We start from the raw sequence: 22960 nt of genomic DNA on the forward strand, positions 1-22960 counted from the left end.
TTAACTCCATGACTTGACATATTATGATATATTACAGCTTTTGAAATCATAAAGAAACAAAGAATAAAATACACTTAAAGGGGGGGGCCCAAATTTTACACTTTCTGGGTCACGAACATTAACCTTCTTGGGAGGAACGTGCACGGACACATTCTCTTCCTTCCATCCCTCACGCAACAATGTTTCTTCAGTGTTGTTTATTGTGGTTAGCCTGTGGTAGCTAACAAGCTGCTAGCTCAGCAACATGTTTGCTTGGTGTCGCGTTCAGTGTGGAGGGGTGGTGGTGCTGACTGGGAGCGGGGGTGGTGGGTTCGGAGGCTGGACTGGTACCGGCTGGGTGGGGCTGAGAGACGACTGCGACCCCGAATGACATCATACGGGGGAGGAAGTACGAAATGAGCGGTCCGATAACCTATTTCTTCGAATGGACTGAATGAAAAAGTCCGCGGAGTGACTGTTTTCATACTGTGACGCCACCTACTGACCCCTTCAAGTCATTACGGATAGTAAAAGCTCAGAAAATGTATTTTACACAATATGGGCCCTTTAATAGCAGACTCTCTGCCAAAATATGATCTGCTGTGAAATACAAATCAGACAAGTCAGGAGAAAAAAAAGTCACTGTTCGAAAACCTGTACATATGAAAGTCTGCACAACTTGGATCTGAGTCCAGCTGTATGTACACAACACTGAGTAAATGACGACAATATGCGTTTTTTCACCTTCATTTGAATCATTCAATGAGACATTTTAGTGAAAACCATGTACTGTGAGCCACGGCCAGGCAGCCACTCTGCATCCACTCTGTCAGGACGTTCTTCAGTTCAAGAAGTGATGCAAAATAAAGCAACCAGTCCAATTCTTCACCTGTGGGACATTTCTGGCCTTTCACAGCTTCATGACTGTTCATCCATCTCTGCTTCTGCTGGTGCAGCATTCAGCTGTTCAGGGTCACCGGGTAGAATGTCCGCTACCGTCTGGATGAGCTCCTCGATCTGCTCCTCCGACAAACGCTCTTCACTCTCCTCTACCATCTACACACAAACAGAAAATTAAAAGGTAGGGTCAGTACGTTGTTTCTGAAAGGTTTATGGTCTTATTCGTCGAAATGCTCTTCACGTCCCGATAGCCATCAATGATTAAAGACGTCTGAAAGGAAACAAAGAAAAAGACCCAGTGTCTGTGGGACCTCGCAGGACTGGCTCTTACTGTATCATTTGAGTTGCTGTGTGCACCCTGCCTGTGCACTCACCGTGCATGACTGGACTCTTCACAAGCAGGAGAGACACTCACCGCTGATGCAGAGACTCAAGTTAGTGAGTGAGTCACGGACAAGTCGGCTTCGAGCAGTTGTCAGGTGATGTGCGTCAATGTGTTTTGCAGGCGTATGTAACAGTGATGTACTTTCAAAGTGTATCCTGCTCTCGCTAGTTTTTCCATATTTATCAGAGTCTGCTAATACAAATTGTGCATCGCTAAAGAATCATTAAAATGGAAAACTTATATTTTTACAATAATCCTCAAGAATTACCACTAGTAATTGATGACAGTTAAGAAAAACACTCACCAGCTGAATTTCCACTGCGGTCTGCGGCCGGTGGTTCAGTAGCTGCAGTTTCTCAGCCCTGAAGACAAAGAGGGAAACAATATCATCAGTGTGTATGTGGTAAACAGACACACATATCAAATTGCTGAATATCTTATGTATGTTATGTATCTTAAAAGGTTCAGTGTGTAAGATTTATGAGAAAGGGATCTATTGGCCGAAATTGAATATAAAATAATCCTAGTGATGTTTTCACGAGTGCGTTTCATCTAAAATGTAGGAATTGTTGTTTTCTTTACCCTAGAATGTATATTTAAATAATTTATATTTACATCAGGAGCGTGTCCTCTCTACGGAGGCTGCCATGTTTTTTACAGTAGCCCAGACTGGACAAACTAAACACCTTTTGAGTTTTTATGACAACTGAAGCTACCACAGGTTCTCTTTCATGCTTGGAAGGGGAGGGTGAGGTGAGGGCTGTTCAGCTGCAACATGTGGTTTAACCACTAGATGTCACTTAATTCTACACACTGAACCTTTAGGTATCGGAAAGATCCTACTGACTTGGTGAGTTTATGAGGCATCATGGTGGTGAGGAACTCTTGGACCACCTCTGGGCTCTGTCTGCTGCAGGGCGTATTCGACAGGTGCTTGAGCGTCTGTGTGGAAAAGACAAAGGAAACTTTTTAAAGTGTAAATGTGACACGACAGGGACATCGAGCAGGATGAGGACAGTGAAGCAAAGGAGAGGACGTTAGCCGACCTCATACATGATGGTGTTCAAGTTCTGCTGCCCAGAGCTGTTCTTGCTCTTCCCACTCTCCTTCCTTTGTTCCTTCAGGTCTGTCAGGAGTTTGAACACCTGAGAAACACACATACAGACCAAATCTGAAGTGACACAGAAGTACATTCATCTGGTCACTGGACAGTGCAAAACGACACAACGAGACAGAACACATGAACTCACTCACCTCATAGTTACTGAGCATGGCAGCGTTGGCGTTTTTCCTGAAAAGAAGACAAATGTATGAGCAGAAAAGTTAATGGGTGAACTTAAAATAACAACAAATTACGTCATCTCAGATATCAACTTCCTGGACTTTGGAGCTTTTAAGCACATCATTCAGTCCTCGTTCAGTGAGCAGCACTAGCTCAGGTGTTACTTTGGTCCCTTGTGGACACATGAGCCTCCTGTGGTTGCTGAAACAAAACCATGAGATGTGGCTGAACGCTCTCAAAGATGATGATGGACCCGGAGTCTGGATTATATAGAATGCATTAGAAGTAATAATAATAAAAAAGACTAATTGAAAGTGATGTGGACACAGGTTAGTGTCATGGTCACTTTTCTTTTCCATTAATATTATTTTAATAATAATAATTTCTTCAGTAATATTATCTTTTTGGCCATTTAGCTGTTAGGTTCTCATTGATCAGACATGTTAATCAACAGAATGGTAAAACGCTTCTAACATTTTCCCTGAAAGCACAAACACACATTAGCAACCAGACACACAAGATTTACCAGAACACTGACACAGAAAACTGTTTTAATAATAATTTCATTTTCTGTCGATGACAAATGGATTTCAACTGTTTTTAAGAAGCTATGTCCCCCCTATGTTGTTTATTAATCTTTTGTCTGACCACAAATACACCACCAGGAAACACCAGCATTATTCCAATAGCTTTCTTCTTCTTCTTCTTCTTCTTCTTCTTCTTCTTCTTCTTCTTATCGTGAATTTACTTTTAAGGAGAGAAGCCTGAACATGGCTAACAGCGGTTGTGACATTAAACTCTCGTTACCCCACAAACTGAAGTTTTGTTCCCTTCAACCTGCAACGTTTGACTAAAGCTTGAGTAATAAACAAACACACAGCCGAACATACATGTAGGCCTCGTGCATATCGAGTAATATTCAATAGATACAAATCTTACACTTCCATTTTGACAGCCCCGTGGTTTCTGGTTCCTTGTACAAAAGCGTCCGTGTAGAAAATGTCGACAGCGTCAAACGTTCCGTCGGCACCAAGTTGTCCTCTTCATAGATATATATATCTACGGTCCTCTTCCTCTTCTTCTTCCTCTTCTTCTTCCTCTTCTTCTTCCTCTTCTTCTTCTTCATGAACCACAGTATTTTCTGCTCCTTTAAAACATTTTCAAGACATTAATCCCTTCGAGAGGAATTTTAAGACCTTTATCTCTCTGCTGAAAAAAACACGATGTAATTTTTATTTGTTTGCTTTTGAGAACATTTATGTAATTAATATCTTTGCAGATGGATTTTTACAAAAAAGCAGATTACTAAAAACTCAGTTGTACTTCAGTGTGTATAAATATTCTCTTCGATGCTTTATGATCTGATTCTGTTCACTGTTAAATGCCATATTTGGTGTGTTAAGTATCTTTGTACTTAATGGGTGGCTGTGGCTGAGGGGTAGAGTGGTCGTCCTCCAACCTGAAGGTTGGCGGTTTGATCCCCAGTATGAACCATCTGCATGCCGAAGTGTCCTTGGGCAAGATGCTGAACCCTGAATGGCCCCCATAGAATAACAAAGTGCTGGGATAGATGCACTGTATGAATGTGTGTGTGATTGGGTGAATGTGAAACTATAGTGTAAAGTGCTTTGAGTGGTCATCAAGACTAGAAAAGCACTATATAAATATAAATCCATTTACCATGTACACTTCAGTAAAGTATTTTCTTCTCCTTCTTTCAGTGGAATTTTTTTCTGTGTATTTTTTCAAAATGTGGTTTATTCTAGGATGTGGACATGTAAGAAAACCTTGTGGTGGATTCAGATCACAACAACTAAAGAACAAAGATTCAACTTGTTGACAACAGGAACTGAAGAAACAATTCACAGAGGTATTTTATGTTTTATTCAGCAAAGATTAAAAGAATACATAAAAAAATCTAAACAAATACTACACAGTGCAAGAGAGGCAGAAACCCCAATGGGCTAGTTTTAAAGCCTCAACCCGAAATATTGTTGGAACATCAACAAATTTGAAAATACAAAAAATAACCATGCAGAAAAATAATAACTATGTTAGTCAGCAAAGAAATAATAATATTTATATCCCAGTTAAAAACAACCCCTCCCACTTATATCTATACAAGGGATGTGTGCAGTGATGTGGACGAGATCTTTGACCTTTCATTCATACTTTTATATAGCTGTTAAAGAAAATACATTTATTTCAAATGACGACCAGAACTCACACAAGAAAGAATATAATTGAAGCCCCATCCCTCCATCATTGTGATTTTCTTACAGATTAATAAGTAAAAGAATCCCCCAGTTTGGACAAGGTATGATCCTTCCAATTATCTGGTCAATGGACCTTTCCAAAACTACTCATTTGATATAGAATGACAAAATACAGCAAACGCACACAAAATGCTTTACATTTAAAAACAAATGGTTAAATCAAAAATTCTAAAAGACACAAAGTTAAAAAACATGACTATGGATATTTGTAGCTCATATTAGGAAAGTTGAGGTGAAAAAAACATGTTTGTTTTTCACATGAACAAAATACAACATCAGCAAAAACACGTATTTGAGATCAGGCTGAAAATCACTGCTCCCTTTATCCAAAAAGTGATTATTGTTACTTTAAAATTCTAAACCAGCATCAGTTTGATTCCTCCACAACTCCCTGCCTTTCCTTACGAGAGTCCTGATCTATAAAAACAGATTCGCTCACTGGTCACTGATTGTCTTTTGTCAGCAGGTCGCACTGTACTTGTCTGTGTCCATTTAACAAGTGTCCATAGGGACAGGTTCCTCATTTTGACGGAAGAATTCAAAGAACTCCTTTATATTCTTGTCAGCCACTGGTCTGCGTACAACAGCTTTGAATGTTTCAAGGTTTCTGCTCTCAACCAGTTTCTTCACATTACTCTTCATCTTGCTGAGGTTTTCTTGTTTAGAATCGAGGAATCCCTTCAACACGTCAAACTTTTCTCTTTCCACCAACTGGATAATGATGCGTTCAACGACGTCAGACGTAGGATAGCCGAACTCGATCACACTCTTTGTTGTATCTGTTTTTTCGTCTTTGTACAGATACCCTCCTGAATGCATCGCCAAAACGTTGCAGTCCTGATCAAAGACAGGAGAGCCAGACGCCCCTTCATAAAAAGAAGTTTTGTAAGTTCGAAAATGTTTGCAACGCATAACAGATAATGCCACACCTTCAAAGAAACGATCAGTAATCAATTTGGTGTTGTCTTGATTTTTGACCCAGCTCTTCTCCACAACCTGGTTTCGTTTTTCAGGTGCAATACTCAAGCATGGATCTATTCTTTTCACTCCACCATCAGGGTGCCCGATGATGCAAACACCATGGCTTTGGTTAACGTATCCACATTTATTTAACAGAGCAGGAGGCAAGTTCACACCAGCCCTGAGCTTTAACAAAGCCCAGTCATACACCTTCTCAGTGTATTCAAAGCCAGCGACCTCCTCTACTACTACATCAGCAACCGAATCCTGTTCTCTCTCCGTCTGATTCAGACTCTCATAAGAGAAATGGACAGTGACCTCGGCATTAAGCTCCTTTTTACTGTCATTATAAACGTTTTTGACCACATGGGCATTTGTGAGGACAAACCTGTCAAATAGGAGAAAGCCACTTCCTGCTGGCCTCCCGTTTATTCTAACCTGACAAACTGAATTACTGAAACCCATCAGTTTCTTCATTGTTCTCACTTCTGTGCACGTCTGAGCATTTTTTCCAAACTCGACACTCATGATTTTCGTCATAAGAAGTTTCTTATCCCCATCCAGAAAGGGAACCGTTTTCTTCCGTTTCATAAAATTTTCAATCTGTGAAGAGAGGTGAATCCTCATTTCTTCTGAGATAGGCTCTCGGGTTTGTTCTGCCACCTTGTGACCACTTGTGTTGGTATTGTCATTCACTGACTGCTCTGAAGGATCCTGGTTTTCTTCAGCTTCAGGTCTCTGAGACTCAGCTGACTGTTCTAAATCCTCTTCAAGACTGCTAGGCTGACTGTCTGGTAGATTTTTGTCCTCAGTGATTGTGTAAGTTTTGCCACCTAGGTCATCCACCAGATTGGACATGTCCACGCTCGAGACATCAGTAGAGAGCATGCATTTCTTTTTGAATACAATATCCAGAAATCGTGCATCTCTTCTCAGAGCTTGCTTTACCTTTTCCCCTTTGTACGCGAAAATTGTCATTTCGTCAACATCCTTTTTTAGGTCTGGGTTCTTCAAGATGCGTTTTATACCCTCCCCCCCCTTCATCCGTACATGAAACACCACAACTTCATCAGATGAGCCCTTTCGTCTGACATGAGCAGAGCCACCAGCTTTTTCCCCTGGCTTGTTTACAGCTTTGATAAACTTGACAGTTAAACACTCATCTTTAATTAAGCTGCATGGAAAGTGTGAACAAATAGCTTTCCCATTCCTGAGGAGAACAAGCTCTTTGCCTTGGTTCTTTTTTGCTATTCCCTTAAACGGTCGGTTCCTTTTCAGTGAGTCCTCCACAGTTCCGGCGCTGTTGCAGGAAAGTAATATGGTTTTCTGTTCCACTGATTTCCAATTGAAAGAATGGGTTCTATGTGGCTTCTCGTCCTATAGGAATGAAAAATTATCAATATTTAATATTTTCATCTGATTTAAGCAAGACCACTGTGTCTCAATTCAGGGGCTGCTTCCTTCAGAGGCTGCATTAGAGGAGCAGTTTCATCACAGGGGCGCGACAAGACCGTCTCATTTCAAAGTCTCCTTCAAATGCAGCCGGCAAATGTTTCCTTCCATCCCTGAGGAATGAAGGCTCCACCGGATGGATCCTTTCTATCCCAGAACTCATTGTGCGTAAGTGACGATACTGTTTTTTCAAAGAGGTAGTGGATACACTCCCCTGACTTGAGACACAGATATTCACTGATCATCTAAAACATGGCTGAGTGAGATGGAAGTGAGCACCAACACAGACTGAACCAAACTTTAAATGATACAGAAGAAGAAAACATGTTTGTATTTTACAAGACAAACCTTTTTAACAGGAGGTGGTTTACCAGATGGACTCCCTTCCTCTTTCAGGGCTTCTGATTTATTCTTGAGATAAGAGAGAGAAACATTATTAATATTATATGTTTATAATATTATAACTTTCAAAATATACTTTTGAAACAACTTGAATTTGGTGTACTTTTCATTACACAGGACACAATCAGTACCTCAAAACTTTTGTCCATTGGTTCCGACTTAGGTTCCATTTTTACCAGGTGGTTTCCAGCTGAATTAGGATCTTATCTACAGGAAGGCAAAACAAGAATGATTGATTTCAAATAACTTAGAATATTTCAAATCCTCTTCTCACTCTGCCACAAAGCAAAACTGGAATCAAATCTGAATAAATCTAACGTAAATGAGCAAAATGAATTTTTAAAATATGATTAAATAAAAGTTAACACATATCTACACAGGAATTGTAGATAGTAATGAAATAGATAACTGTGATCCACATCTTGTTGGCAAAACTCATGTTAAAAATTATTTTTAATGATTCAGGAGTCATTCATTTAAAACATGTTAAAAAAAAATTGTTCAGCAGCCTGGTTTGCTTTAGCAGATGAACAAACTGTGCACTCCCAGACACTTAGCTTGTCCTCTGAAGGCAACCACCGAAAACGAAACTCTTTTTTCCAGCTTTTGCTCGAACAAAATCTACTGGGTGAAAAGTTTCCCACTCAAAATGTATTAATCCCCCCCTCCCCCCGATATAAGCAGTCTAGATCCGGGCCTGATCTGTACTTTCACAGTATTTTTATAATCTGATTAATTCATCGAAAACCGCTACTTACTGTCTCTCCTGGTTCCTTGTGCTGAATCGCCAAGGCGTTTCCGTGTCTAACGGCATCCGGTGGTGCAGTTTAACTGGTGATCAGGGCAACTGGTGATATGTTTCCTTTATTCCAGATGTTGATGGTCGGTTGCAGAGCCGGTCGCAGATCCGTGCGGTGATCTCCTCAGGGTCCGGCGCACGAATCTCGCCTCTGGAGCCCCAGGCGAGATTTCAGTTCATCTTGCCAGGGCACCTTAGAGGTTATCTGGACTTAAGTGTATGGTCTCTACAGGGACTGTTGCAGATCCATGGCAGTTCATACGTGCTTCACACCAACCAGGATATCAACGAGCACACGAAACGCACACTAACAGTAAGCACGCGGACTACTTGTGGCTTTATATAGCAGTCTGTCATGATGTCGTAGACGTGTGGTAAGCAAACGGGCGCAGCGGTGTCCAGATGTGTGAAGTGTGCACGATACTTCGGAGTTTACGGTTAAATTGCGACTGTCACAAGTTAACGTGGGCGTGGTCCCTGGAACAATAACACAAGGTAAGATGTAAACAGACATAGAGGAGACTCACAACACGTGCAGTGCCACTACGTTAGTTTTTATATTTAACCAGAGTGGGATTTCTTACACATTTATATTTAGCCTCACAACTAACTCTTTATGTCTGAAGATGATACTGACACATAAAGCCACTTTATTTTTAATGATGAGGTTTCCCGTGGCGTCCGTAATTGCCTGTATCCCCACACAACCATTGCTCATGAAAATACAACCAAATATAAATAGTTTTATTGTTATTATTTATCACTCTTATAATTTGCCAGAGTTGTCATAGTTAGATAGGTAACTTGATTTACTCCTTCGACCTCCGCAGCTCCAACAAAGCACGCAGTCATCTGATATTAATTCGTGAAGGGTTTTTGTTTGATGTTTATCTCTACGAGACCTTCAGTAGATCACCGCACTTCACACACAGGCGCCTTGTGAACATGGCGAATCTGCAGCCGACCGTCAACATTTGGAGTAAAGTAAACATATCAACAGTTGCCATGATCACCAGTTAAACTGGAACACCGAGAGTGAAACTTTCAACAGATCCTCCTCTCATCATTTACCTTGTCATCCAGATCATAATAACTAAAGAACAGATCTTTCAAAATATCTTCACCTGCTGTTCAATCCGTGTCACTGCAGAAAAGCACAAACTAGGAACAGGCTCGTGGAGGATGAGACAGTGTTAGATACTGATTTTAAATTGTTGAATCTTTTCGTTTTACACACAACAGGAAATGAAGAAACAATACACTTGGAAGTTTTATTCAGCAAGGACTAAAAAATACACAGAAAAATGCCAAATAATAATACATATTACAGGGAAGGCAGAGAACTCTAAGTAAAGTTAACTATTGGAACACAGCCCGGGTCATTTCATTCAAATTGTTTAGTTTTTAAAGCCTCAACCGAAATATTGTTAAAATATCACAAAATTTGAAATAACAAAAATAACCATGCAGATAAATAAAAACCATGATAATCAGCAAAGAAATAATTACATTTATATCCCAGTTAAAAACACAAAACACACACTAAAATCTATACAAAAGATGTGTGCAGTGATGTGGACGAGTGTAGTTTCACCAAAAGACATCAGTTGAGACAGAAAAGGTCATATTATGTTATTTAACTCAGACTTTGATCTTTGACCTTTCATTCATACATTTATATAGCTGATTAAAGAAAATACCTTCATTTTAAATGACAACCAAAACTCATACTAGAAAAATAAAATAATTGAAGCCCCACCCGTCCATCATTGTTATTTTCTTACAGAATAATTAAGTAAAAGAATCCCCCAGTTTGGACCAGGTACGATCCTTTCCAAAACAGAAACCGACTCATTTGATAAAGAACGACAAAATACAGCAAACACACACAAAATGCTTTACATTTAAAAACAAACGGTTAAATCAAAAATTCTAAAAGACACAAAGTTAAAAAACATGACTATGGATATTTGTAGCTCATATTAGGAAAGTTGAGGTGAAAAAAACATGTTTGTTTTTCACATGAACAAAATACAACATCAGCAAAAACAAGTATTTGAGATCAGGCTGAAAATCACTGCTCCCTTTATCCAAAAAGTGATTACTGTTACTTTATAATTCTAAACCAGCATCAGTTTGATCCCTCCACAACTCCCTGCCTTTCCTTACGAGAGTCCTGATCTATAAAAACAGATTCGCTCTCTGTTCACTGACTGTCTTTTGTCAGCAGGTCGCACTGTACTTGTCTGTGTACATTTAACAAGTGTCCATAGGGACATGTTCCTCATTGTCACAGAATTCAAAGAACTCCATAAAAGTCTCGTCAGCCTCTTTTTTCCCCACCAACTGGATTTTGATGCGTTCAATGATGTCAAACAAAGAATAGCCATACTCGATCACACTCTTTGTTGTATCTGTTTTTATGTCTCTGAACTTATACCCTCCTGAATGCATCGCCAAAACATTGCAGTCCTTATCAAAGACAGGAGAGCCAGACGCCCCTTCATTAAAACAAGTTTTGTAAGTTAGAACATTTTTGCGACGCTGAAGTTGTTTTGTCACCGTTTTAAAGTAACGGTCAGTAATCAATAAAGTGTTGTCTATAAGTTTGACGCTATTTTTCTCCACACCCTGGTTTTCTTTGGTGTTTTCTTTCTGTTTGAGGCGGCTCCTCTCCACAACCTGTTTTTGTTTTTCAGGTGCAATACTCAAGCATGTTTCTATTTTTTTCACTCCACCATCAGGGTGCCCGATGATGCGAACACCATGGCTTTGGTTAACGTATCCACATTTGTTTAACAGACCATTAGGCAAGTTCACACCAGCCTTGAGCTTTAACAAAGCCCAGTCATACACGTCCTTAGTGTATTCAAAGCCAGCGACCTCCTCTACTTCTACTTCTGCAACTGAATCCTGTTCTCTCTCCGTCTGATTCCGACTCTCATAAGAGAAATGGACAATGACCTTATTACTAAGCTTCTTTAAACTCTCATTATAAACGTCTTTGACCACTTGGGCATTTGTGAGGACAAATCTGTCAAATAGGAGAAAGCCACTCCCTGTTGACCCATCGTGTAGTCTAACCTGACAAACCGAATTACTGAAACCCATCAGTTTCTTCATCGTTTTCACGTCCGTGCACGTCTGAGCATTTTTTCCATACTCGACACGCAAGATTTCTGTCTTAGGAAGTTTCTTATTCCCATCCCGAAAGGGAACAGTTATCTCCCCATTCATTAAATTCTCAAACTTTGAAAAGAGGTATCTCATAATAATTGTGTAAGTTTTGCCACCTAGGTCATCCACCAGATTGGACTTGTTCACGACCAAGCCATCAGTAGAGCGCACGCATTTCTTTTTGAATACACTATAAAGAAATCGAGCATCTCGTCTCAGAGCTTGCTTTACCGTCTCCCTTTTGTACGCGTAAACGGTCATTTCGTCAACACCGATGTCGTTTTTAAGGTGTGGGTTCTTCAAGATGCGTTTTACACCCCTCACCCCCGTCACCCATACATGAAACACAATTTCATCAGATGAGCCCTTTCATCTGACATGAGCAGAGCCAACAGCTGTTTCCCCTGGCTTGTTTACAGCTATGATAAACTTGACAGTTAAACACTCATCTTTAATTAAGCTGCATGGAAAGTCTGAACAAATAGCTTTCCCATTCCTGAGGAGAACAAGCTCTTTGCCTTCTTTCTTTTTTGCTGTTCTCTCAAAACGTGGGTTCCTTTTCAGTGAGTCCTCCACAGATCCGGCTCTTTTGCAGGAGACATATGTGTGTTTTAGTACCACCAATGCCCAGGTGAAAGAATGGGTTGGATGTGGCTTCTCTTCCTATAGGAATAAAAAATTATCCATATTTAAGTGAATCGCAGGAGAATATTTTTATCAGATTTTAGCAAGACCACTGTGTCTCAATTCAGGGGCTGCCTCCTTCAGAGGCTGCATTAGAGGAGCAGTTTCATCACAGGCGCGCGACGAGACCGTCTCATTTCAAAGTCTCCTTCAAATGCAGCCGGCAAATGTTTCCTTCCATCCCTGAGGAATGAAGGCTCCACCGGATGGATTCCTCCTATCCCAGGACTCATTGTGTGTCAGTGCAGTACTGTTTTTTCAACGAGGTAGTGGATACACTCCCCTGACTTGAGACACAGCTATTGACTGATCATGTAAAACATGGCTGAAGTGAGATGGAAGTGAGCACCAACACAGACTGAACCAAACGTTAAATGATACAGAAAAAGAAAACATGCGTATTTTACAAGACAAACCTTTTCAACAAGAGGTGGTTTACCAGATGGACTCCCTTCCTCTTTCAGGGCTTCTGATTCATTCTTGAGATAAGAGAGAGAAATATTATTAATATAATATGATGAAACGAACGCTTAAGACTTTTGACTATGTAAATCAGTAATCAAAATCTTGCAGGATATATACTTTGGAACCGCACACTGAATTGATGTACTTTTCATTACACAGGAAACAATCAGTACCTCAATACATCTGTCCATTGGTTCCGACTTAGGTTCCATTTTTATCACTTGGTTTCCAGCTGAATTAGGATCTTCAGCAAGGACTAAAAAAATACACAGAAAAATTACAAATAATAATACATAGTGCAGGGGAGGCAGAAAACTCTAAGTAAAGTTAACTATTGGAACACAGCCCGGGTCATTTAACTCAGCTTTATGAGTTTTTAAAGAAAAAATAATCCCCCAGTTTGGATCAAGTTAGATCCTTCCAATTATCTGGTCAATGGACCTTTCCAAAACAGGAACAAACGCATTTGATATAGAACGACAAAATACAACAAATACACACAAAATGCTTTACATTTAAAAACAAATGGTTGGTTTACCAAATGGACTCCCTTCCTCTTTCAGGGCTTCTGATTTATTCTTGAAATAAGAGAGAGAAATATTATTAATATTATATGATGAAACGCACACTGAATTGATGTACATTTCATTACACAGGACACAATCAGTACCTCAATACTTCTGTCCATTGTTTCCGACTTCGGTTCCATTCTTTTTTGAATTAGGATCTTATCTAGAGGAAGGGAAAAAAAGAATGATTGATTTCAATTAACTTAGAATATTTCAAATCATCATCTCACTCTGCCACAAAATGCAAAATCTAAATAAATACTTACCATCGTAAATGAACAAAAGGAAATTATAACACATATCTACACAGGAATTGTAGATAGTAATGAAATAGATAACTGTGATTCACATCTTGTTGGCAAAACTCATGTTTAAAAGAAATGTATGCTTGCGCCACCAAACAGCCAAACATGCAGGAAAGGAGTTCCAGTAAGGAAGCAGTGAACGGATGACGGTGCAATTAAAAGGATTATTTTAAATGACGCAGGAGTCATTCATTTAAAATATGTTAAAAAACAAGTTCAACAGCCTGGTTTGCTTTATTAGATAAACAAACTGTGCACTCCCAGAAATGTTTGCTTGTCCTCTGAAGACACCAAAAACAAAACTTGTTTTTCCACCTGTTGATCGCTCTGTCCTTGTTATCAATCGATATTGGATAATTCGAATAAAGATCAATTTTAATCAGAGAATAGTTTATTCAAACACAGCCGTGTGTCTAGCAACCAATTCAGAAATCAGGAAATTCTGTTGAGTCGAATTATATAACCGTGAATTGCAGATTCAAATGGGACAGAATAAAGATGACCAGTTGACTGGACATTACCCACCCCGGCCCACTTCTAGATCCGGGTCAGATTGTTATGATTATTCTTATTATACCAAGACTTCGCTGAATTTCCTAATCAAATCAAATCAAATCAAAGTTTATTGTCACATGCACCAATGACAGCGTCATCGGAGCAGTGAAATTCTTATGACATGGCAGGCAAACATCTACGCAGTAGGGGACTTTACAAAATGACAAAAATAATTACATACTATGTAACATAACATATAACATAACATTGTAACATATGACATATAACACAGTCAGGTGAATATTAATTTAAGTAATATGAATATATGTATAACATATAACATAGTCAAAGTTAAATGAAGCAGCAGTTTACAGGGTGAAGGAGTGGGGAATATTAAATAAAATAATATGAATATATGTATAACATATAACCTAGTCAAATAAATTCAAATGAAGCAACAGTTTTCAGGGTGAAGAAGTGGGGAATATTAAATAAGATAAGTATATGTGTAGTAAGTGTATTTGTATGATTCGGGAGCAGAATGTACATGGTGACTATTCAGAGGATAGAAAAAAAAAATGCTATCTAACATAACATATAACATCACATCGTAACATATAATGTATTCAAGTATAGCAGTAGTTTACAGGGTGAATGGAGTATTAAATTAAATAATATGAATATGAATATATGTATAAATATAACATAGTCAAGTCAAAGTCAAACGAAGTAGCAGTTTACACGGTGAAGGACTGGGTAATATTAAATTAAATTAAATAATATGAATATAGGTATTACATAGGCAGATAAAAGTCCAAATGAAGCAGCAGTTTACAGGGTGGAGAAGTGGGGAATATTAAATAAAATGAAAATATGTTGTGGAGTAAGTGTATTTGTATGAGTGTGGGAGCAGAATGTCCATGGTGACTGTTTAAGGGGGTCAATGTTGATTGTTCAGAAGCCTGATGGCCTGGGGGTAGAAGCTGTTTGTGAGTCTGGTAGTCCGTGCTCGGATGCTCCAGTGTTGGGACATGGTTTTTGTGCAAACCACAGGCCTCCTTACAGTCAAACTTGTAACAAACATGCCGCATGTGCTGGAGTGGACTCAATCCCCCAAGATGCCACAGGTTCCATTGATCTTAGAAAGTCAAGGAACTCAGTCTCCCAGAGGATGTAACAGGATGCTGCATGTCCTGGGGTCTGGGCAATGTCACACAAAGGTGTCAAGAACCACCAGGGTCAACTCCTATTGGTCACTCTGGTCCAAGACCCGTGAGGTCACCGGGGCCAATATAAGGAGAGGTCTCCCAAAGATCTTTCTCTTTCTACAATCCTTCGAAGGCCAGCAGGCTGTCCAGCCTCTCTTCTCCTACATCGCCAAGAAGGGGGCCTGACTGATCCAGCTTCCTCCTCTATCCAACCCACAACCGGAGGTCAGAGGTGCAGCTCACCCCTCTCAAGGAAATCTCCTCGCCCTTCAAGCTCTACAAAACTCCTTGTAGCGACGCAATGTCCTGCAGGAAAACTTCAACCAGCATCCGAGCACACGGCTCGACAGAATCGCGAATGCAGAACTCTACGACTACAAAGCCAGGAGACGTCACAGAACTGCAAACTGAACAGCAACTTTCTTTTCCCCTTTCCCTCGGACTGGTAACATAATCTGGGCTTAATAATTATACATGCTAAGCAAGACTGTTTACTCAATTCTGTGTGTTTACAAGTTTGATATATGCTGTGACGTTGTAGGCATAAGTTAAATGAAGGTTAATAGTTAGGCTCGCCACAGGCTTTGTCCCTGACTATCATTATCTGATTAACAGCCACACAGACACGCATAGTATCTCACCTAATTAAACCTTCCCCCTCAGCCGTGAAGCAACGACCGTAAAGCAACCTCAGAAGAAGGGGGGGGGGGCTCTTATCTTAGGGACCATTCTTTAAAGCATGCTAATTTACATTCACACACACACTCACACACCTCCTAGTTAGTTAGTTTGATTGTTTAGTAATTTGTGTTTTTATACTTTATTATGTTCATAATAAATGTTCTTCTTTCACAAATGTTCTGTCATTAATATTGCATAAGTGAATCTTGCCAACCGTTACACTGTTAAGAACTCCATAACCTTCATTGTTCATTATATAATCTTTAATGGTAAAATATTGAGATTTCTAATTGAACTAGATCTAAATGAGACTGATCTTAATCAATGAATTGGCTATCTTTTCCCTTCTATGAAGGGTGGTGCCCCGCGAGAACTTTAACCAATTAAAGTTATGATTTAATATTAATATTTTAAATATTAATGTTTTACATTTTATTTTGATAACCAAATTTATTGAGTGCCTAAAGGCACACCATTCTATGGTAACACTTTTTACGTACTATTGCACAACACCGGTAACGTCTGCCAGACGGCAACAGTGTGAGAAGTCCACAGCCTGGATGGCTGTGGTCCTTGATGATCTTCCGTGCTTTTCTCAGACATCTTGTGTTGTAGATGAGTTGCACGGAAGGGAGATGGCAGCCGATGATGCGCTCCGCTGTCTTCTCCAGCCTCTGCAGGGCCTTTTGATCAGCAGCGGAGCAGTTACCAAACCAGGCAGTAGTGCAGCTTGAGAGGATGCTCTCAATGGTGCACCTGTAAAAGTTTGTTAATGTTTTTGCAGCCATGCCAAACTTCTTGAGTCTCCTCAGGAAGTATAAACGCTTTTGTGAAGTTTTCACCACAGAGTCCGCTTGTTTGGACCAGGTCAGGTCATCCGTGATGAACACACCGAGGAACTTGAACTCGGAGACTCTCTCCACTACAGCTCCATCGATGTGTATCGGACCGGGACCCCCCCTCTGCAGCTTCCTGAAGTCCACGATCATCTCCTTGGTCTTGCAAACGTTGAGAGACAGGTTGTTCTCTTGGCACCATGTCTCCAAGCCTCTGACCTCATCTCTGTAGGCGGTCTCGTCGTTGTTGGAGATGAGACCCAGGACGGTGGTGTCGTCTGCAAACTTAAGGATGATGTTTGAACCGTGTGTTACCACACAGTCCTGTGTGTACAGGGAGTACAGAAGGGGACTGAGCACGCAGCCCTGAGGGGCCCTGGTGCTCAGGGTCAGTGAGGAGGAGGTGTTGTTACCGATTCTCACCACCTGGGGTCTGCTCGTCAGGAAGTCCAAGATCCAGTTACACAGGGGGGTTTTAAGACCCAGGCTCCTGAGCTTGGAGACGAGTTTGGCAGGCACAATTGTGTTGAACGCGGAGCTGTAGTCCACAAACAGCATCCTCACATATGTGTTGGCCTTTTCCAGGTGGGAGAGGGTGGTGTGTGTTGTCAGGGCGATGGCATCGTCCGTCGATCGGTTGGGGCGGTATGCAAACTGGAAGGGGTCAAGGGTGTCAGGAAGGGTGGAGCATATGTGGGTTTTGACCAGCCGCTCGAAGCACTTCATGATGGTGGAGGTCAGTGCTACAGGGTGGTAGTCGTTTAATCAGGTGATGGTTGATTTCTTAGGTATGGGATGATGGTGGCCTGATTGAAGCAGGTGGGGACTGTTGACAGTTGTAGGGAGAGGTTGAATATGGAGGTGAAGACCTCCGCTAGCTGGTCGGCGCACCCCCTGAGGACACGGCCTGGAACTCCATCGGGCCCAGATGACTTTCGAGGCTTCACTCTTTGAAGCTCTCGCCTCACGTCAGCCACGTTCAGAGACAGAGTGCAGTCATCGTCTCGGTCCTCAGCCAGTCTCGCGGATGGAAGGATGTTGGCTGCCTCAAACCGTGCGTAGAAGGTGTTGAGGTCATCAGGTAGGGAGGCAGCATGCTGATCATCACTGCTACTTCTCCCTTTGTAGCCAGTGATGTGTCGCAGGCCACCCCACAAGTGCCGGGGGTCAGAGCTGAGGTAGTTGGATTCCAGCTTGTCCCTGAAGTCTCTTTTACCCTCTCTGATGGCCCTCCGCAGGTCATATCTGGACTTCCTCAACGCCTCCGGGTCACCAGATTTATGGGCAGAGGACCGTGCTCTGAGCTTAGCACGGACATTGCCATTTACCCAGGGCTATTGGTTTGGGAAAGTCCTGACACTGACCCTAGGGACAACATCATCTATACATTTGGAGATATATGAAGACACAGTATCTGTGTATTCGTTAATGTCCCCATCAGCTGCAACACAGAACATCTGCCAATCTGTTGTTTCAAAGCAGTCCTGGAGAGTGCTAATGGATTCAGCACTCCAGCTTTGAACTGCCCGAAAAACCGGTTTTTCCTGTTTGAGCCGTTGTCTGTAGGTTGGAACTAGCATAATGGAAGCGTGATCCGACTTCCCGAAAGCGGGGCGGGGGAGGGGTTTGTAGCTGTTCCGAATTAGCGAGTAACAATGGTCAAGAATCTGATCACCCTGAGTGGGAAAGTTAATATGCTGATGATATTTAGGCAGAACTTTTCTCATATTAGCCCTATTAAAGTCACCAACAACAATAGAGACTGCCTCAGGGTGTGCATCCTCAAGTCCATTAATAACTCCGTAAAGATCGTCTAACGCACACGTTTTATCTGCCTGCGGTGGAATGTAAACAGCTGTGATGATGACGGAGCGGAATTCACGGGGAAGGTAAAAAGGGCGCACTTTTATCGTTAGCAGCTCCAGGTCTGGTGAACAGCGTGTAGAAAGCACAACAACATCCGAGCCCCAGCGAAAGTTAATCATAAAGCTCACCCCGCCACCTTTGCTCTTACCTGACTCGGAGGTCCTGTCCTGCCGGTAGATGGAAAAACCGGCCGGAGTAACGGCGGAGTCAGGCAGTGAGTATTCTTGAAAAACTCTCAAACCTAAGTCCACTGTGTGAAAAGTTTCCTACTGCAAATTTATTAATCCACACCCCTCGATCTATTGAGTCTAGATCCGGCCTGAACTTTACTTTGACAGTATTTTTAAATCTGATAATTCATCGAAAACAGCTACTTACAGTCTCTCCTGGTTCTTTGTGCTGAGTCACCGAGGTGTGTACGTGTCAAACGACTTCCGCGAATGAAACTTTCCACAGATCCGCCTCTCATTATATACCTTGTCATTCAGATCATAGTAATTAAAGAACAAAGCTCTCAAAATATCTCCACCTGTTGATCAATCTGTGTCACTGCAGAAAAGCACAAACTAGGAACAGGCTTGTGGTGGATGAGACAGTGTTAGATACTGATTTTAAATTGTTGAATCTTTTCCTATTACACAGAACAGTAAAAGAAACAATACACTTGAAAGTTTTATTCAGCAAGGACAAAAAGAATACACAGAAAAATGACAAATAATAATACATAGTGCAGGGGAGGCAGAAAACTCGAATTAAAGTTAACTATTGGAATACATCCCGGGTCATTTCTCTCAACTTTTTGAGTTTTTAAAGCCTCAACCGAAATATTGTTAAAATATCACAAAACTAGAAAATACAGAAATAACCATGCAGAAAAATAATAACTATGATAATCAGCAAAGAAATAATTACATTTATATCCCAGTTAAAAACACAAAACACACACTAATATCTATACAAAAGATGTGTGCAGTGATGTGGACGAGTGTAGTTTCACCAACAGACATCAATTGAGACAGAAAAGGTCAGATTATGTTATTTAACTCAGATTTTGATCTTTGACCTTTCATTCATACATTTATATAGCTGATTAAAGAAAATACCTTAATTTTAAAGGGGACATATTATGCCCATTTTACCAGAGTTGATATGGCTCCTTGGGGTCTTAATGAAATGTCTGTAACATATTTTGGTCAAAATACCACAAGGATCATTTAAAACAGCACCTTTTGACCATGTCTAAAACAGATTGACCTGTTTTGAGTGCCCCACCCCCCTCACCCCCAGTGAGCCTGGCTGCGAGAGCCCCAGCTCCCCAGCGCAGCCCCGCAGTGGGAGCAGTGGGAGCTTGAACTAGCGCAGCAGCAGCATCCTTCCACACTGTTGAGTCAACGTTTAGAGGTGTCCCGGGGGTCCCTTGTTTATGCGGCCACTTAAATGTCTGACGGGTAGCAGCAGCGAGCTAACGCTAGCGTTAGCCCGGCTAGAGTTAGTTCGCTCCAAGTCCATGTAGCGAGACTCCCTACATGGTCATGGTGTGACTATGACATTTATTTCAGTCATAATCCCATTCGACGCACTCGTTTCTGACATAGAGGAACCGCAACAAATCGCGGGAGTTGTTTTTTTCCAGAGTTTTTGGGACGGTAGACATGCCAGATACCCACATTAACGTGTTGAAGCCCAAAAAAGTGGAATTTTCATAATATGTCCCCTTTAAATGACGACCAAAACTCACACAAGAAAGAATATAATTGAAGCCCCACCCGTCTATCATTGTCATTTTCTTACAGAATAATTAAGTAAAAGAATCCTCCAGTTTGGACCAGGTACAATCCTTCAAATTATCTGGTCAATGGACCTTTCCAAAACAGAAACCGACTCATTTGATATAGAACGACAAAATACAGCAAATACACACAAAATGCTTTACATTTAAAAACAAATGGTTTAATCGAAAATCTAAAAGATACAAAGTTAAAAAAACATGACGATGGATATTTGTAGCTCATATTATGATAGTTGATTTTTTTAAAAACATGTTTGTTTTTCACATGAACAAAATACAACTTCAACAAAAACAAGTATTTGCAATCAGGGTAAAAATCAACGCTCCCTTTATCCAAAAAGTGATTACTGTTACTTTATAATTCTAAACCAGCATCAGTTTGATCCCTCCACAACTCCCTGACATTCCTTTCGAGGGTCCTGATCTATGAAAACAGATTCGCTCTCTGTTCACTGACTGTCTTTTGTCAGCAGGTCGCACTGTACTTGTCTGTGTCCATTTATTAAGTGTCCATTGGGACATGTTCCTCTTTTTAATAGAAGAATTAAAAAAACTCCTTTTATTTGTTGTCATCCACTGGTCTGCGTACAACAGCTTTGAATGCTTTGAGGTTTCTGCTCTCAACCATGTTCTTAACAGTACTCATTGTCTTCATGCAGCTCTAACCAAATGATATATTGTTGCTGCCGAAAGTCTATGTGGTTAACGATGTCAAACAAAGGATAGCCATACTCTATCACACTCTTTCTTGTCTCTGTTTTGTTCTCTCTGTACGTCAACTCGCCTGAATGCATTGCTATAATGTTTAAGTCCTTATCAAAGACAGGAGCGCCAGACAACCCTTCATTAAAACAAGTTTTGTGAGGCTCAACAGATTCTGCCACACTTTCAAAGTAACGCTGAGTAATTAATTTAGTTTTGTCGTGATAGATGAGGCTGCTCATATCCACATCCTGGTTTTCAGATGCAATACTCAAGCATGGATCTATTATTTTCAATCCACCATCAGTGTGCCCGATGATGCAAACACCATCGCTTTGGTTAGACTGTAAACAATGATTGATCAGAGCAGGAGGCAAGTTCACACCATCCCTGAGCTTTAACAAAGCCCAGTCATACATCTCATCAGGACAGTAGTCAAAGAAAGCGACCTCCTCTACTTCTACGTCAACTGAATCCTGTCCACTCTCCATCTGATATTGACTCTCATAAGAGAAATGGACAATGACCTCGGCATTAAGCTCCTTTTTACTGTCATTATAAACATCTTTGACCACATGGGCATTTGTGAGGACAGACCGTTCAAATAGGACAAAGCCACTTCCTGCTCCCCTCCCGTTTATTATAACCTGACAAACCGAATTACTGAAACCCATCAGTTCCTTCTTTAATTTCCATTCTCTGCATGTCTGAGCATTTTTTTCATACTCCACACGCAAGATTTCCGTCATAGGAAGGCTCTTATCCCCAAACGGAACAGTTTTCTCCCCATTTATAAAATTCTCAAACTGTGAAGAGAGGTAACCCCTAACTGTTTCTGAGCTGTGCACTGAGGTTGGTTCTGCTGCTGTGTGACCACTTGTGTCGGTATTGTCATTCACTGACTGCTCTGAAGGATCCGGCTTTTCTTCAGCGTCCTCTGTGATTGTGTAAGTTTTGCCACCTAGGTCATCCACCAGATTGGACATGTCCACGACAAAGTCATCAGTAGAGAGCATGCATTTCTTTTCGAATACAATATCCAGAAATCGTGAATCTCGTCTCAGAGCTTGCTCTACCGTTTCCCCTTTATACGCGAAAAGGGTCATTTCGTGAACCTCGTTTTTTAGGTCTGGGTTCTTCAAGATGTACCTTATACCCTCCCCCCCCATCACCCGTACATGAAACAACACAATTTCATCAGATGAGCCCTTTTGTCTGACATGACCAGAGCCACCAGCTTTTTCCCCTGGCGTGTTTACAGCTTTGATAAATTTGACAGTTAAACACTCATCTTTAATTAAGCTGCATGGAAAGTGTGAACAAATAGCTTTCCCATTCCTGACAAGAACAAGCTCTTTGCCTTGGTTCTTTTTAGCTATTCTCTCAAATTGTGGGTTCCTTTTCAGTGAGTCCTTAACAGTTCCAGCTCTGTTGCAGGAGAATAATGTGGGTTTCTTCCCTTTAAATGTCCACTTGAAAGAATGGGTTGGATGTGGTTTCTCTTCCTATAGGAATGAAAAATAATCTTTATTTAAGTGAATCGCAGGAGAATATTTTCATCCGAAAAGCAAGAACACTGTGTCTCAATTCAGGGGCTGCCTCCTTCAGAGTAATGCTTTTCATTACACAGGACACAATCAGTACCTCAAAACTTTTGTCCATTGGTTCCGACTTAGGTTCCATTTTTTTACCACGTGGTTTTCAGCTGAATTAGTATCTTATCTACAGGAAGGGAAAACAAGAATGAT

General features: G+C 40.9%; 2 protein-coding genes across 4 annotated transcripts; both read right to left on the reverse strand.

Annotated features, from left to right (window-relative positions):
* Positions 1-526: 526 nt before the first annotated feature.
* On the reverse strand, positions 527-3605 carry crcp (calcitonin gene-related peptide-receptor component protein). Its single transcript, XM_053442355.1, has 6 exons — positions 3486-3605; positions 2519-2555; positions 2311-2409; positions 2112-2206; positions 1569-1626; positions 527-1035 (listed from the first exon to the last, which is right to left on the reverse strand). Exons 1-6 carry the CDS (start codon positions 3491-3493, stop codon positions 898-900), a joined length of 435 nt encoding a protein of 144 aa, XP_053298330.1. The 5' UTR covers positions 3494-3605; the 3' UTR covers positions 527-897.
* An 802-nt stretch (positions 3606-4407) lies between these two features.
* On the reverse strand, positions 4408-19205 carry LOC128457572 (serine protease FAM111A). Of its 3 annotated transcripts, XM_053442326.1 has the most exons (7): positions 19100-19205; positions 18870-18971; positions 13432-13493; positions 13300-13339; positions 12935-13017; positions 7583-7645; positions 4408-7159 (listed from the first exon to the last, which is right to left on the reverse strand). In XM_053442326.1, the coding sequence occupies exons 1-7, from the start codon at positions 19203-19205 to the stop codon at positions 5315-5317; spliced, it is 2301 nt and encodes a 766-aa protein (XP_053298301.1). In that variant the 3' UTR covers positions 4408-5314. The 3 variants fall into 3 exon arrangements, with proteins under 3 accessions (XP_053298301.1, XP_053298303.1, XP_053298302.1); XM_053442328.1 differs by lacking the exons at positions 12935-13017; positions 13300-13339; positions 13432-13493; positions 18870-18971 and adding an exon at positions 7768-7843 and having other exon boundaries at positions 19100-19180; XM_053442327.1 differs by lacking the exons at positions 12935-13017; positions 13300-13339; positions 13432-13493; positions 18870-18971; positions 19100-19205 and adding exons at positions 7768-7843; positions 8395-8519.
* Positions 19206-22960: the final 3755 nt, after the last annotated feature.

The sequence above is a fragment of the Pleuronectes platessa genome, chromosome 15, assembly GCF_947347685.1.
Source record: "Pleuronectes platessa chromosome 15, fPlePla1.1, whole genome shotgun sequence".
NCBI classification, from domain to species: domain Eukaryota; kingdom Metazoa; phylum Chordata; class Actinopteri; order Pleuronectiformes; family Pleuronectidae; genus Pleuronectes; species Pleuronectes platessa.